Source organism: Vicugna pacos, chromosome 2, assembly GCF_048564905.1.
Source record: "Vicugna pacos chromosome 2, VicPac4, whole genome shotgun sequence".
In the NCBI taxonomy this organism is placed as follows: domain Eukaryota; kingdom Metazoa; phylum Chordata; class Mammalia; order Artiodactyla; family Camelidae; genus Vicugna; species Vicugna pacos.
The window spans coordinates 78,899,217-78,917,236 of NC_132988.1; the positions used below are offsets into that span (position 1 = coordinate 78,899,217).

At 37.0% G+C, this 18,020-nt stretch overlaps 1 protein-coding gene across 1 annotated transcript in view; it reads left to right on the forward strand.

Moving 5' to 3' along the window:
* The window catches only part of CDS1 (CDP-diacylglycerol synthase 1), a 63,258-nt gene that overhangs the window by 35,599 nt on the left and 9,639 nt on the right, over nucleotides 1-18,020 (forward strand). The window contains exons 6-11 of the mRNA XM_006198190.3: nucleotides 5,026-5,084; nucleotides 6,966-7,048; nucleotides 8,838-8,925; nucleotides 11,267-11,335; nucleotides 14,949-15,101; nucleotides 16,066-16,185. Coding sequence (XP_006198252.2) covers nucleotides 5,026-5,084; nucleotides 6,966-7,048; nucleotides 8,838-8,925; nucleotides 11,267-11,335; nucleotides 14,949-15,101; nucleotides 16,066-16,185 — 572 coding nt within the window. The remainder of the gene's footprint in view (nucleotides 1-5,025; nucleotides 5,085-6,965; nucleotides 7,049-8,837; nucleotides 8,926-11,266; nucleotides 11,336-14,948; nucleotides 15,102-16,065; nucleotides 16,186-18,020) is intronic.

Here is an 18,020-nt window from a genome sequence, read left to right on the forward strand (position 1 = left end):
GCTTAGTTTCCACCAGTGGTAATATTCTGGAAAACTACAGTGTAAGATCATACCAGGATGTTGACATTATTAGTCTTACGAATGTACTTATATTTAATTAATTAATTAAGTGGTGGTACTGGGGATTGAAGCCAGGACCTTGGGCATGCCAAACATGTGCTCTACCACTGAGCTATTATCCTCCCCCCAAACAAATGTACTTTTAAAATGCAACTTTGTAGTAAACTTGGAGCTACTTCAATGAAATTTTCGCTATAAATCATGCCTCGTATTCTGTATCTGTTATCATTTTATGTGTGTCCTAAATATGGTCCTGTTAAACCATAAGCACCCACTTTGTGTCTCTCTTATTTTTTTTAATTCCCAGTGCTTAGCACAGGGTCTGGTATGCAGGTTCCCAGCACACATTGATTAGATGAATGATTAAGAGGCTGAGAACATGCACATTGACACAGACTGCTTCTTGTTTTTATGGCTTATTATTATTATTTTAATTGAAGTCTAGTAAGTGTACAATGCTGCATCAATTTCTGGTGTACAGCATAATGTTTCAGTCATCCATATACACACATATATTCCTTTTCATATTCTTTTTCACTATAGGCTACTGTAAGATATTGACTATAGTTACCTCTGCTATACAGTAGAAACTTGTTGTTTATCTATTTTATATGTAGTAGTTAGTACCTGCAAATCTTGATCAGTGTGTTGGTTGCTGGTTCTTGAGGCCTTACTGGTGATTCTTGAAGTGATTGGCAACACTCATGAGCTTAGTCTAGAAAATGGATTTAGATTTTAAAACAGGAGTAAGGAAGTAGAAAGTGTGCTCTCTTGAGATATTGGTACCTTTCTCTCATTATGCTGTGAAAAATGTTTGGAATTCTTCTCGTTAAACAACATTCCAAAGGTCCTGTCCAAATTTTAGTTCTGTGGTGGGCAAATGACTTCGTATAGGTCTTAGCAGATTTATGAGACTGACGCGCTACCTACTGCGCTAACGAGGCACCTAGGTCTTAGCAGATTTAAAAAGCAGAGACAACAGAAGCTGTCTCACTGACATTGAATTTTAGTAAAATAAAATGTAGATCTCTCCAGGTCTGATCCTTTCACCAAGGCACACGATTAAATGACTTGTTTAATATCATACCAAATGACGAGGACCCAGAAGTCATTATGACGCTTAGATAATTTTATCGTAAAATGAATTTGATAGCAAAGAGAAAATCATAGGAACAACATTTTCTCTAGAATCTAGATATATTGTAAAAAGATCTTGGTGGTTTATCTTTTATTTCTTTATTTATTTAAGGGAAGTAATTAGGTTAATTTATTTTTGATGGAGGTACTTGGGATTGAACCCAGGACCTAGTGCATGCTAGGCACGCACTCTACCACTGAGCTATACCCTCCCCCTAGATCTTGGTGGTTTAGATTTGAGGCTCTTTAGATACGAGACCAGACATGTGACCACATATCTCATAATGATGGATGAATAAGCTTAAGATGCTGGACCCTTAATAATATCACCTGAAGATCTCTTTAGCCAACCTGTGATAGGCATATTACAGGCCTATTATGTTTAGTATTTATTTTGCTTATATTTATGCATTGCTAACTATTTCATTTTAAAAAACTTTAAGGAGAAGTTATGACTTGAATATAATACTTTGAATTCAAGAAAATCAATGGACATGTAAGATTAAATTATAGCTAAAATTAATGCATGATTAGGAATTTTTTCCCAGACATCCCTGAATATCTTTTATCTCAAAGGATGTTGATAAACTCTTCAGAAAGATATCACAAATAACTGTTCATAAGGGACTGTATCTCCAAAACCACTTACAGTTTTTGAATTAAAGCTGAATAGAATCTGTACACCTGCTAGTCTTGTTCTGCACCGTATACTCACCAGGCAGATTAAGAGAAAACTTTTTTGTATTAGCCTGATATGGTTGGTTTATGTGAATTTCTACAATGCATGGTTGCTTAAAAACTTTTTTAAAAAACAACTCAGTTGTATTCTGAATATGGGCACACATAATACAGTGTGCTTCTGAATTTTTTAAATGTGATATTTCAAATATTTTGGAGTTTTGATTAGTTAGGTGAGTGTATTGAAAAACAGAGCCTCATGAAAGGGTGAGGGATGAGTCAGTAAGCTCTAGGGTTTAATCCTGGGTCCATCTGTCTCCTTTTTGATTTAAGGACTGTATGTGTTTATTATTGAATTGGTTAATCACCAATAAGAAATTTTAAAAACAACTTTATAATTTCTTTATATTTTCTGTCTCTTCAGCTAGACTGTGAGCTCTTTGAATGGAACAACTGTCTTATCCATTTTTTGTATCTTGTGCCTGGTACATCTTAAGTGCTCAATACACAACTTTTGATTGTCCATTTTTCTGAAATTCCCTCTATCCCATCCTTTGGACTTTTCAATATCTTTTTCCCCCCATTTACTTCTCCTGACTCCTTTAGAAGTCACATTCTTTCTTTGTTCTTGTTGAATACACCACTGTTTAGTCTGTTGGGTAACTGGGTCTCCCTAACCACCTGGGACCTCTTGGGTACTGGGCAATACACATCTTTGCATGGACAGCGCCAGGCACAGTGTTGTGTATAAACTGGTGATCAGTAAGTGTAACTAAACATAATTACCTATCAACAACCATGTGTTAGGAAGCTTTTTCAATGAATAGTTTTATTTACAATACTGTAACAAGTCCTGTGATTTTAATTGGAAATATAACCATACAAATATTCTTTATTAATTAAAAAGTAAAAGTGGGGATCCAAATGTACAAAGTTATCCTTTCCATAGACTTGTTGCAATATAGCACATATGTATTTTTACATATGTAAATTTAAAATACACACATAAGTAGATGGTTGTGAATGAAAAAGTAAATTTATATGTTCCTTTTTCAGATTCTTTTTGTTTGAAAATAATACTTAACTTTAGATATGCTAGGAAAACCCTTTACACCCTTCTCCCCCGAATTCAAAGAACTGTCTTAATGTATCTAGGAGTCGGATAATTGTACCCTTTATTAGAACACCCTAAAACGCTGCATGTTAACTTGATGTAACAGTGAAATTGGATCAGGTAAAAGTGAGTTGCCAGGCTCTCCTGGATAAAATGATCATTAGGAAAGCATTAAATGAGTCTGCTGGTAATTTTGTTTGAAGAAAGACTTAAGGGTGAACAATATTACACAATTTCAAGAAAGAGGAAACCAGACGTGTTGGAGTATGTGGGAGATAATTCATAGTCAGTGATGTTGAGAAGTCCCCGAGGCTGTGCTGGCAGAACCAGCGAGGTCCGTTTGGACAGAAGGGGAGGGTCCAGAGGCATCTGCTGTGTCTGTGCTTTGCTCTTATCCCATTAGCTTTCGAACCAAGTCCAGTCTCCATTCGCATTCAACCATAGGCTAATGGCTTAAAACAGCATAGAACTTTCATTATTCCTTGAGCCGTAGGTCTACCTGCTAGTGAAGAAAAAATTAAAAGCAGTGATTTTCAAAGAGGTCTTTTATGCTAATGGTGATTTCAGTGCCATGAATTCTATGTCTTAACACCCCCCCCTTCTTTCTCTGAAGAAAGTGACATACGGCTGTCATTTGTGCCTCTGCTCAGAAAATGTTTCCATATTTCTTTTGCAGTTCAACCAGTCAGATTCTGTAGATGACAAATAGGAGCTGAGGTAGGATCTGGGAGCCAGTATGCATTTTCTTCCTTTATCATCATCCTTTCCACTGACATTCCAAGTCACTCATCAAAAAACAGCTGAAGACAGCTGTTGTTTGATTCTTTGCTCCGGTCAGAGTAGTAGTAACCTCGCTTACCCTAGTGGGCAGACTTGCTCTGGGGAGTATAACTTGGATATACAAAGTCTAGTGTTTACTTCACATGGGCTAGACTGACAGTTCATTTTCTATCTCAGAGAATTCACTCTCTGAAGATACTGCAGAATAGGATGCATGGGTGGCTGCTGATCTAAAATTAAACTTTGCTCATGCATTTCCCAATCTATGTCTGTAAAAAAAAATACTTAGGATCTTCAGAACTTTATTGATACATTGGGCAAAAAGTGCTTCATATTGCCTCCTATTATTTAGTATATATAATTATTAGATTTCACTTAATTAGGTAGAATTTTTATTTAGTAAAATTTCATTGTAATAAATTTGTAGGATATAAACAGAAACAAAGAAAGAAAAAAATAGCAAAGAAACAAAATACTGTTTGTGATTCTTGAAATTATTAAGAGTATTGTATTTTACTATAGTTACTATAACACGGCCTGAGAAACTTCAAATTATTCTTAATCCGAGTCTTGCTGATAACAGTTTATAGAACCGCATGACTCTCCTATACGTCAATAAAAATATATATATGCAAAAAAAATGCATGACTCTTGAGGATCAGTTGGATCTAAAGGTTTGACTCCTTTGTAGTTCCATGATCCCCATTAAATTAATAAAGCCCTTTGTGCATTTTTATTCATCTGTAAAATGGAGATAATAATAGGTACCTCACATCATAGGAACGTTGGAAGGATTAAATGAGTTCATATTTATAAAATGCTTAAACAAGAACCTGAAACATAGTAAGTATTCAATAGCTGTTAGCTGACATAATAATTATTATTAAATTTTATATTATGTAGAGATTGAAACATTCTATACATACATTTGATGGATGGATATAGCAAATAAATTTTAGTTAACTGAAATTCAAGATAGGTTTTTCCATGTGCACACATCAGCAAAGGACTAATTAACTTAATTAATGCTGGGATGTTTATTGAATTTATGCTATGGAATATATTAGGCATTTTGGAGAACACAGGATCATTTCCTTCAAGAAACTTTTACTTAAAACGCTTAATATAAGAGTAGGAGAGATGGCATATGAGTGAGTGGCTAGATGTGGTATAGAAATTTGGCTTACATGTGAGTCTTACACTTTGTAACAGATTATACAACAAATACATGTTTTGTTTTGTTTTTTCTTGAACAGGTTTCTGCATGTTTGTACTGAGCTTGGTGAAGAAACATTATCGTCTGCAGTTTTATATGGTGTGTATTAATCATTATTCTGTAGTCACTATATGTAATAAAAACCCTTACCTTTAATTTTTTTCTGTAGTGAGAAGATATAATCTAATCTAGTTATCTAAATGTGGGAGGTATTTGAATCTTGGATGATTATTACATACAAAAGGTTGAAGGTGAAAGTTTTTTGAGGATTTAAAAATTTTAACTGTTTCCAAAGTTTCCTAAAAACTTTTTCTTTGAATATTTTCAAAGGCTATAAAATTAAAATCAAGTATTTGAATTCCCTAAATCTAGAAATTTCAAATGTTTCCATAATCTCCTGAACAGTTAGTAAGTCATAGGGAAGCATCTACTATATTTTTCTATGGAAAGTGTGCTTACCTGCTCTTAGCCTGGGCTTAGGAGGACAGAGCTGATGTTTTCTTAGCAGTTATGGTTAGTCATCTGGTTGCTGAATTCTTTTTAGTCAAAGGTATTTCATTCAGTGTATCATTGAACATTGTTCAGTGTTTTATGACATTTATCACTGTACACGATGAACTTTTCTTCCTTAAAAGGAAGAAATGCAAAATGCAAAAATGACTTTAAAATGCAAAGTGTAGTATGTAGATCTGGGAATTCATGGATTAGTTAGGCTTGTTTTGAATTTGGGGTACATTTCCTATCCTTTATGCTTTGCTTTTCTCCATTAAGACATTCTGCTGAGAACCCTTGCTGGGAAATTGTAGTATTCTTACATCTCTAATTTCTGGGGATCTTGAGAGGAAAGAGTAAAATTATCAGTAAAAATCTAGAAACCGTCTCTGAAATAATAGACTCTGCTATGAAAATATAAATGGTGCCTACTGGAAAAAAAGTCATTTATGCATTTTGAAGCAACCAGGGTAAAAGAGAACTGGATCTTTTAAGCAGATGAAAAGAAAACAACCAGTTTAATATATTTTTTGCTGAAATGGAAAATGGGTTTATTATGGAGATAAGAATAGGTACCTACATCATAGGAATGTTGGGAGGATTAAATGAGTTCATACTTACAAAATGCTTAGACAAGAGCCTGAAACATAGTAAGTATTCAATAGCTGTTAGCTGCCATAATAATTATTATTAAATTTTATATTATGTAGAGATGAAACATTCTATACATACATCAAATAAATCAAAATCCAAAGAATTGAAAGATCGTTTTATAAATTCCAATAAAAATTATGAGACTAGTACACAGAAACATTAGCTTTTTTAATTCACATTCTACTCATACTGATGATGCTGAAATTCCCTGAAGTGGCCATCCCTCAGGCTAGATGGAATTGATGAAATACAGAGCCTTTGAAAATTTGAAATTGAATACTGTCATTGAACAGAGCTGTGAAGATCAACTTTCAAGTACGAAAAGATTGAGTTTAAGGGCAATTGATCCCTGCAGGTTTGAATCATTTGAAGTTAGAAATCACTCTTTATGGGAAAATGTTACCATAGTGAACTCAGAGAAGAATCGTTTTTAGCATTTCCAATAACTGGAGAATACAGCCAGAGTAAAATTTTAGTTCCTATCTAAATGCCTCAGCAACACCAAAAACTTCTCATTATAATTTAAATTTCATTATTCGAGATTATGGTTTAGTTTTTAATATGTCTTTTTAAGCTTCGTAGTGTATCTCAGTATTATTAGCATTCCATTTGTGTATAAACTAAGATTATTTTATTAAAAGTTTTCATGTTTTTAAGGTTTTAGTAGGCCCCAAAATAAATATGATTTACTAACAGCATTATTTTGTATGACTTTATCGTATGAAATATGACCAGTAGTCATGCTAGAAATTTGGTTTTCAAAATTGCTGTTGCTTCCTGAGCTGCACTGATCCGTCATGTTCACTAATTGTTGTGTTGTTGGGCTATTAACAGTTCGCATGGACTCATGTCACTTTACTGATAACAGTTACTCAGTCACATCTTGTCATCCAAAATCTGTTTGAAGGCATGATATGGTAAGGGGACAGTATTATGCTGCTTTATCTTTATGTCGTAGCACGTTCAAAGCTCTTTTACATTGCATAGTGTCTTACAGAAGTTCTACTAAAATGTATTATTTGTTGTTGCTCAATTCCATGAAAATAGCTTACTAAGTTTTGCTTACTATTTGACAGTGGAAGACACTTTGTTAACAACCAGAAAACTTCCTTATTCAGGTTTCAAATAAGATGCAGGAAGTCTTTATAAAAGCTTCAAACAATTAATTACATTTTCTGGTTTTACTACGCCTTAATGTGACTTTAAAAAAACAAAAAACAAAGGCTTGACTTTAAAAAAAAGCGTACTATTTACGTGGAATACAAAAAGAGCAGGAAAGTTTCCTTATCAGCAAACCGTGTGCTGGCAATGCATTTTCTCTAGGTAAAAGTTGGCTAAGTTCTGCTCTGCCTTTGTATAGGAGTAGGTGTCCGGATTTCAGATATTTGGAGTTACTTGCTATATAAGCAGTGGGTTGCAGATTCAGAAAGCATTTTTATTAGTTCAAAATCAGCTAAAGTTATAAAAATTGTTATTGGTTAAAAATAAGAGTGGAGAAAAATCTTAGGATTTTAAGAAATCTGACCATATTTCCCCTACATTCTTTTAAAATCCATTAATTAAAATCTTTTACAGTTGATGGATTTAGTCAAAATAAATTTATTCCCTTGATAGGTTCATGTTTTTTTAACCAAGATATATATGGGTGTGTAAACAATTAGAATCATTTTAAGACTGTCTTCCATATCCAAACTTTTAATTGATGCGTGGCAGTTACTGAAATTGGTAGCTTCTGTACAATTTGTAGGGTTGAATGCAACTATAGGCTCACATAGAATTAAAACTGATAGTTTTACCTCGTAAAGAATTTGTATTATGAGCTTGGTATAAGTGTATCAGCTTATCCGCTGCCTAATCAAATGACCCATTTCCATTTTGAAAGGCTGCTTTTTAAAAATTCGTTATACTATTGTAACTTGTTCCTGTCCACTGGGGGAAAAAAAAAAGGACAACTTAAGAGCAGTGAGTTAAGTTTTATTAGAGGCCAAATGAGGACTATAGCCTGGGAGACAGGCTCTCAGACAGCTCTAAGGAGCTGCTCCAAAGAGGTAGAGTGGGAGGTCAGTATATTTGTGATTTTAGTGAAGGGGGTACGTGCAGTCACGCACATATTCTGGCAGAAGGTTGCTGCTATTCATGAGCAGGTTGATGTTAGTCACGAGGAGCAGATGTCTTTGTTAATGATTTTAGGAGACAATGCAAGAAATCGGGCTCATAAAAATCTTCCCCTGAAAAATACCCATCTGAAGGCCTGTTCTGCCATATTTTCCCAGAGCACCGAGTGCCTCATTCCTTTTGCCTGGAACTCCTTTCACGGTGTGTGAAGTTCAGAGACTGCAGTGGCCAGTGACTTCATTCTTGTAGCCTTCACAGATGGCAAATGACAATTTCTAGTTGGCATTCCTCATAAAACTGAAATTTGAAAGTCCATAGCTATGGAAATTGATTATTATTTAATATTTTTATTAGCAACATTCTTCTAGTACATTAGTTTATAGATTTTTGCTCTGCTTACTTGCTAAATGGGCAGATTTGGTTGATATTTATCGTTTCTGTCAATGTTCTAGCACGTGTTATGTTCTGGAATAGGCTACAGGGTAATCCAAAGGGTTTTTGCATTGGTTCATCATGAGTCATAGCCTGTATAAATATTTGCCACTTACTCACATGGACTTTTTTCTGCTGCCTTTTTTTTTTCTTTTAAAGGTTCCTTGTTCCAATATCAAGTGTTATCTGCAATGACATAACTGCTTACCTTTTTGGATTTTTTTTTGGGAGGACTCCATTAATTAAGGTAATGGAAAAATAATCTCACACAAGCCCCTACCGTAACCTGAAAGAGTCAGCCCTGGAGAAAATCCCTAACAGTTTGGTGCTGTAGCACGGTTTTGACTCTGAGTTGCTTGGATTTTCCTTAGCAGCCAGTGTACGGGGCAGGGAGCCATATTTCCCAGTGACTCTGTCTGGGTTCCTTGTCAGATATTCTCTTGGCTCCTCCATCAGTCATCCTCTCCCATGAAGGCTCCTGTCATCTTTCTGCTGGTCTCTTTCCCAGGGCTGTTGTGTGTGCTTTACTCTGCTCCCCAACCACCCTCTCAAAAGGCCCTTCCTCAGCTCTGCTGTCCTCTCATTTATCTCCTCCTCCACCAAACTGTCGGCAAGCATGTATTATGCCATCTTCACATACTCATGTCCACTTGTGAGACTTTTACACCCAAATTTTTTTCAAAAAAAAAAATTGACGCCCTGCAATAAAACACTAACGATGCAAGTGATAAGGAAAGGTTAAGGTGTGGAACAGGAAAATACACGTGAGCGAACTGTGTTGTTTTCCCGTCGGTTTGGTTGTTTACAGTCAGTGGAGGCCAAGAAGGAAATGAAGTCATTTACCTAGCCCCCATCTTGGGAAAGAGAGAAACAAAGCAAGTCCTCGTGGAAAAACACTTTTTTTTTTTCTAGAACTGATTTCTTTAAAAAGAAGAGCTTTTCATGTTGAGGCTTTAGATAGGATTCCCTCAGTTCATCTACTGGGCAAAGTCTTTTGTAACATTCTCACAAATACAGTAATTGGCTATTTTGGTGTCATTATATGAAGGCATTTTTGGAGGGACTGAGACAGTTGTTCAGATAGAAAACCTGTTTGTTCAGAGTGATGGAAGGGTAGTTTATCTTCCCAGGGGAATGTGTGGACTGCTCATCCTTCAAAAACACCTTTTTTAAATTCTTCCCCACATAGGAGTGCAGCACATGGCATCAGGCTGAGTTGTCGGGATACCGCCCTGAAAGTCAGACATTTTTTAAAAGTTTCTAAAGCTGCTTCAGCACAAGAGCAAGTTCATGATGAAGTAGTCAGGGCTTCCATGCCAGCTGAGAAGTTGTTGGCTTAGAAAGCCCTCAGAGCCCGGAGGAGAATCTCTCTGTCTGATTTTGAACATTGGGTTCTAGGGCATTACCAGGCTGGATTAGTTGTGTGACATACCCAGTTGTAATCAAGCGAGTTAACCCCTAAATCAGTATGATACGTGTCAATTTAATTTGATAAGTTATCTTTAAAGTAATCAGCAGGCACTTCTGAATTCGAGTCAACTCCTACTTCATGATAAACATACTGAATCATCCTAGGAGATGGTGTATATCAGCCCCTTTTCTCTATGGGAGAATTGTCAGGAAAGGCTTTGCACTTTGCAAGCTTCAGGACAAGAACTTGTGTGCTTTAGCATGTCACCCATTTCTAGCTGCAGAAACCTCCCTCTGACATTTCTTTGACTTCTGTCCCCCTGGATCCACTGGAAGGATTATCACAGAGGCTGTCCGTGATCTCCTGTTAACCAAAGCCTCATACAGAGCCTTTATCTTATAGAGCATCTCAGGCAGTTAGCACTGTGTCTACTTCTATATCTTTGCCTCCTGCCCCTGCTTCACCAAGTTCTAGACTTTCCTCCAGATTTCTCTCCCTGAATGCGCCATTGACGAATAAACAATAGCTGGAATCTGAAACAAACCCTGTCTATTCTTAGAAGCACAACATGTTTCTTTCTTCATGGAGACAGATGTATATTGTGACCAAAGGGAGGAGGATATGTGCATACCCATGGGGCAAATACTGTGCCTGGGGCTGTGGGGAACGTTGCCACTTCAGAATGAGGTCTGCTGTAAGCATGGCATCTGGGAGTATATGGGAACCTGGGGCGCTGCAGTGTTCATGTTTTGTGATTTTATTTTTGATCAGTAGCAGGTCACCGCAGACCATGTATACTTAGAATGAGCATATCTCATCCTTATTTCAATAACTGCACTATTGTGGGGCCTTATATAATCATGAAGACTATGGGACAATTATTTCAGCATAAATAGTCCTTTGAGTGAAAAAAATAAATTGAGGCTATTTACAGGAATAAATATTCACAGTGTGTCAAACGTCTGAGGGTCTAATATGTGCTAGACACTCCTAGAGATCCACACAAATAAATTCAGGCTCGTGGACTGAAGGAAAAAGGGCTGCAGAGCCTACCTAATAAAAAAAACAGTAAGGAGAGATGTACGAGGTATGGTGGGAGTTCACGGAGCACAGCCTGCATATGTATCTGTGTATTTTGTGAGTGGTAACACATTCTATTTTATTTGTCCTTTTTCAGTTGTCTCCTAAAAAGACTTGGGAAGGATTCATTGGCGGTTTCTTTTCCACTGTCGTGTTTGGATTCATCGTGAGTTTTACTAGGATTTTTATTTTATTTATACTCTGAAAAACAGAAGCAAGTTTATTAGTCTATTCTAAACCTAAAAGAAATAACCCCAAAATGCAAATAACTTTAACTGAAACCCACTAAACAGAAGCTACGTGCACACCTCTGAGATATTGCAGTTTTGGATCCAGGTCACCTCTCTGTAGTGAGTGTTGCCATAAAGCAGGTCACAAGGATGTTCTGATTTCCCAGTGTGTACGAAAGTCTTGCTTATGTTATACTGTAGTCTGTTAACTGTGCAATGGCATCACATCTGAAAAAAAAAAAAAAAGAAACAATGTACAGACCTTAATTTAAAAATACTTTACAGCTAAAAAGTGCTGATCATCATCTGAGCCTTCAGCAAGTCATAATCTTTTTGCTGGTGGAGGCTCTTGCCTCCATGTTGATGCTGCTGACTGGTCAGGGTTGTGGTTACTGAAGGTGGGGGTGGCTGTGGCAATTTCTTAAAATAGGACAGTGAAGTTTGCCACATGGATTGACTCTTCTGTAGCGTGTAGTGTTGCTTGATAGCATTTTACCCACAGTAAAACTTCCTTCAGAACTGGAGTCAGTCTTCTCAAACCCTGCCGCTGCTTTATCAGCTAACGTATGTCAGGTTCTAAATCCTTTGTTGTCATTTCAATAATCTTCACAGCATCTTCACCAGAATAGAGTCCATCTCAAGAAACCACTTACTTTGCTCATCTATAAGTAGCAACTCCTCATCTGTGGAAGTTTTATCATGAGATTACAGAAATTCAGTCCCATCTTCAGACTCCACTTCTGATTCTAGTTCTCCTTCTGTTTCCACCACATCTGCAGTCACTTCCTGCACTGAAGTCTTGAATCCCTCACAGTCATCCATGAGGGCTGGGATCAGCTTCTTCCAAACTCCTGCTAATGTTGTTATTTTGACCTCTTCCTGTGAATCACTCACTAATGTTCTTAATGACATCTAGAACGGTGAATCCTTTCCAGGAGATTTTCAATTGACTTTGCCCAGACCCATCAGAGAAGTCACTGTCTAGGGCAGCTGTAGTCTTATGAAATGTATCTCTTAAATAATAAGACTTGAAAGTGGAACTTTCTCCTTCACCTGTGGGCTGCAGAATAGACGTGTTAGCAGGCACAGAAACAACATTACTCTCGTTGCACATCGCCATCAGGGCTCATGTTTAGAGCTCTAGATTAGGCTTTGGCATGTGGAAATGTTGTGGCTGGTCTGAGCTTATGCCCGACCACTAAAACTTTCTCTATATCAGCACTAAGACTGTCGGGCTTCCTTATCATTCGTGTGTTCACTGGAGCAGCACTTGTGATTTCCTTCAAGAACTTGCCTTTGCAGTCATAACTTCACTAACTGGTCCAAGAGGCCTAGCTTTCAGCCTGTCTCAGCTTTTAACATCTTAATCATTAGGCTTAGTTATTTCCACCTTTGGATTTAAAATGAGAGACATGTGACTCTTCCCTTCATCTGAACACTTAAGAAGCCAGTGTAGGATTATTCACTGGCCTGATCCTGCTGTGTGTCAGGGAACAGGGAGGCCTGAGGAGAGGGCGAGGGACGGGAGGACGTGGCTGGTCAGTGGAGCAGTCAGAATACGCACAACACGTACCGATTAAGTTTGTTATCTTATATGAGTGTGACAAATAGAGTAATAATGAAAATGTTTAAAATACTGTGCAAATTATCAAAATGTGGCATAGAGACACGAAGTGAACAAATGCTGTTGGAAAAATGGCCCTGATAGACTTATCTGAGGCAGAGTTGCCACAAACCTTTAATTTGTTAAAAAACAAAAACAAAAACAAAAAACACTCACAGTATCTGTGAAATGCAATAAAGTGAAGTGCAATAAAACGAGGTCCACTAGTATTCTATACCCCACCTAGCAGCACTCATCCTGGCCTTGCACCAGAACCCCCCGGGGACCTTATACACCACCTACATCCCAGCCCTCTCCAGGCCAATTACCTTTCTCAGTTGATTCTAATGTACAGCGAGTCTTGAGGCCTGCGGTTGTGCTATTGTTTGAGTAGTTTTTAACAGCTGTTCTGCCTTGTGGGGGACACAGGTGCTGGGATGGGTGGTGGCTTTGAGTAAAAGGAGAGAATGCAAATGATGTGCTGCTTGCCTTGGTGGGCGCTTACTGCTATGAGCCCAGCTTACAGAGAAAGCTGGTTAAAAATAATTGACGTTTACTTTTAGCTATGAATAATGGATATTGTTAATGTTTTAAAAATTAGTGTACACTTAATGGAATTTAGGTTCTCATTCAGAGGTGTCTTGTGAGAATCAAAAAAAGTACAGAAAAATGGCTTAATCTAAGATAAATATACCCCCAAAAATTACTGTCAGGAAGTTTAATTTTTTAAGAATGTAGTCCCTGACAGTTCTAGAATATATTCTGTAGCCAAATATAGAGCAACATGGAGCTTTGAGAGGGAGCAAATATACAAATAAATGGAAATAAGCCAGGTTCCTAAATGGGAAAACCACCATAATTCGTCTGTTTTATCAGTTTAGTTCATTCTCAATGAAAATTCCAATAGAATTTTAAATATTATTCGTGTTTATTTCATAGAGTATTGATGAGATAATTGATAAGTAGAAAAATGATAAAGTGTCTGGGACCCGTCTAATGTTTATACATTATGTAGCAGGCATAATTAGAATATTATTAAGTTAAACAGTACCACCTGAATTTGGCATTATTAAAGACTAATTTAGAAATACTACAAGGACTGCCATATCATTGGAAGAAAATAAAGAGCTATCCTATAAGAAAGTAATGCATGAAAAAATAATGAAGAGGGAAGTTATGTAAATTTATAATAAGTGATTTTGAGGAAACTGGTTGTTTGGAAGCAAAATCAATTTACATCCATTTCTAGGGTCATAGTTGTACTTCCATTAATCATTCTTGAGCAGAATAATGGTGTGAACACCTGCAAAAGAAAGGGAATAAACTATTGTCTAGCAATTTAAATTTATTATAAGATATTTTGTTTTATATATTTTCTTCCATGGCTGAGAATAGCTAGTTTTTAAAATTGCAGTGATGCATCCAGGGAAAGAGTAATTTAGTCAACATTTTCTGGGTTGGTTAAGAATAACAGTGTTTTTCACTGTGCTATTTTCTTCGTAATTTTGAATCACTGGTTATTTTTTAATTCATGAAATTAATATAACCTTTATGCAAAAAACTAATGTCCTGCACTTTCTCATACGTTTATAATTGTTAGCTTCTGCTGACACTAAATATGTGTACTTAAAAAAAGTAACACTTTGCTATAATGCTTGGCTAAATGTTCAAATCAGCTTCTTTTTCTCTTTCCCCTTCCCTCTTTTTATTGTGGTCATACAGAGATTATAATCACACTGATTTCTGAAAACATTTTGTTTTCTAATGGCTTTTCAGAGTCTTTTATTGTGTCAGTTATGATCATTTAACTTTGAAAATACTTAACAGAATGTGAATGCAAGGAAAGTTTGGCATTCTTTCTCTGGCCTTCCTGACATATATATATTTTAAATGTGTATATATATATTTTCATTCAGTGTTTCATGAATGCTTGCTTGGTCATCTAGGCTGCATACGTATTATCCAAATACCAGTACTTTGTCTGCCCGGTGGAGTACCGCAGTGATGTCAACTCCTTCGTTACAGAATGTGAACCCTCAGAACTTTTCCAGCTCCAGAGTTACTCACTTCCTCCCTTTCTGAAGGCAGTGCTGAGACGGGTAAGATAACACGGTAGGGATCCTCTATCCCAGAGATTAAGCTTCATTTAAAAGCTTCATTTAAAAAGCAATCCCACTCCTGGGCATATATCCAGAGGGAACCCTAATTCAAAAAGATACACGCACTCCAGTAATCATAGCGGTGCTATATACAATAGCCAAGACATGGAAACAACCTAAATATCCACTGACAGATGACTGGATAAAAAAGTTGTGGTATATTTATACATAAAATGGAATACTACTTTGCCACAAAAAGAATAAAATAATGCCATTTGCAGCAACATGGATGGACCTGGAGATTGTCATTCTAAGTGAAGTAAGCCAGAAAGAGAAAGAAAAATACCATATGATATCACTTACATGTGGCATCTAAAAGAAAAAAGAAGACACTAATGAACTCATCTACAAAACAGAAAACGACTCACAGACATAGTAAACAAACTTATGGTTACTGGGGGGAGAGGAGGGTGGGAAGAGATAAATTGGGAGTTTGAGATTTGCAGATATTAACTACTGTACCTATATAAAAACTATATAAAAAAACAAATTTCTTCTGTATAGCACAGGGAACTATATTCAATATCTTGTAATAACCTTCATTGAAAAAGAATATGAAAACAAATATATATATGTATATATATGACTGTGACATTATGCTGTACACTAGAAATTGATACATTATAACTGACTATACTTCAATTTTTAAAAAAGTAGCCTGTCAGATTTTAGTGCAACAGGTGCTTACAGAGGGAATGGGGAGTGCTGGCTAAGCAGAGGATGGTAATAAGATCTTACAACAAATATTTTTTTCCTATGATCCTGAAAGTTTGTGAAATTAACAAAAATATGGCATGTACTTTGAGTTATTGTTTTACATCATCGTTCTTAGTTTAGGCGGCATGCTCAGATTCAGTTTTGATGCTGTTAGCCCGAACCTTTCTCTCCTTTTTTTCTTCTTTAGGAAACAGTGAGCTTGTATCCTTTCCAGATACACAGCATTGCTCTTTCCACGTTTGCGTCTTTGATTGGACCATTTGGAGGTTTCTTTGCCAGTGGATTCAAAAGAGCTTTCAAAATCAAGGTATGTGTTTAGATTCTTTGTTACATTAGTTGAGAATGTAATATAGTTTGAATTTAGTTGTCTGTTGGTCTCACACTTCAAGCCACTGGGCAAAAAACTTTTCCATCCTATTTGTCTCAGCCTCACAAAAATGATTCCTGGCTGATGTGAGTGTATTCTTCCTTGCTGGGTTTTGGTCATGCCATGTTAATACATTTGAACTGACATGTGTCACATAATGTCGGGACAAACACAGAATCTTGGTTCTTCAAGTGTTTATCCAAGAATCCAGCCAAGCATTGTCTGAAGTCTAGTGTCCTGTCACAATCTCACTTGAAGGGACATGCAGGAGAGCTCTGGATATGTAACTCCCCATTCTGCTAGATCAGGGGTTGGAAATTCGTTCTGTAAAGGGCCAAATCATTCAGTAATAATGGCAGTATTGCGAACTACTCAACTTTGAACTCTGCCATTGTAGTTGGAGAGCCCCTCAGACAGTATGTCAGTGAGTGGGTACGGCTGGGTTTCAATAAAAGTTCATTTACAAAAAAGCAGGCAGCTGGCTGGGTTTGGTCTTTGGGACATAGTTTGTTGATCCTTGTTTCAGAAGCTTAAAATTTTCCCCGTGTTTTGTTGAAGTCAGATTCTCACAAAGCGACATACATTTATCCAATCATCTCAGCTCCTCATATGGCTTCACTAAGACCAAACGGTGCTCTGCTAGGAGTTAGAGCGTGGCCACTGCAGGTAGGGTGGTCAGGACAGGCCTCTCTGAGGAGGTAGAGTTTGAGCAGGGATCTGACAAAAGGAGAATGGGTCCTGCAGAGAAACTGAAGGAAGGGGGTTCCAGTGAGTGCAAAGGAGTAGGGGAGCTTAACTGCTGGAAGGGGAACAGGAGCAGTGTGGCTGCAGAGAGAGTGGGAGATCAGATACAGAGGGTTCGGGGCCAGATCATGCAGGGCCCGGAGGCCAGGGAAATAAAGACGTGAACTCAGTGAGCACTTGCAGTGGGGAAGACACTACGTTAGGTGGAATGCAGTACACACAACTGCACAAGATGTCCCTGTCCTCACGGCACTCACCCTCTCACATCCACAGAGAACCACACAAAGCTGCGATGACTAGAGTCCTGTAACGGCTCCAAATAACAGTGGGATTGAGTTACCATGGCTCTCTTGGGCTTGGGTTAGTAGAGAAGAGAAGGAAGGAAATGTGTTGGCAAAAATTAGCCAAAGAATTTTTCAATAATTTTTTTTAGACAGAGAAATGTTATGTTTAGAATGGTATTTTCTTTTAATAGCCTTCAGTGTAAGGTTTCTGGTTGAATGGTGAGATTTCTCTGTATGTTTGAAATGAAGGGGTAATTGCTGTTCCATTTTAGAGGTTTTTAGGTTGCCCGAGTAAACTAGAGGGCTATTAGTCACTTCCATTTCCTGAGCCCTGGACATGTGTCCATACAGGGTCAGTCTGCAGAGGCTTCCTAACCGTCCCCTAACTATTTGGCCATTTAATGGACTAACATGTCCCAAATGAACTATTTTAATTTTCTTTTTCACCCCAACACTTAAAAAAATATTTATTACAGTAGTTAAATATTTGTTTCACAGTAAGAATTGTTAGGATAAACATGAGGTACAACCAGTAGTCCATCTGTCAAAAACAAGAAAATAGCTCCCCACATAATTTCTGATTAAACAGAAGAGCAGGCTGTAGATTAGATTGGTAATAGCCAATAGCTTTTTTGATTTAGGTAGTTTTCTTAACTAAAAAAAAAGTGCCTGATTTAATTAATATTTAATTAGTGTTATTTGAAAGCTGTGCGTCAACTCAGCAATCATTCTAACATGGGCACATAT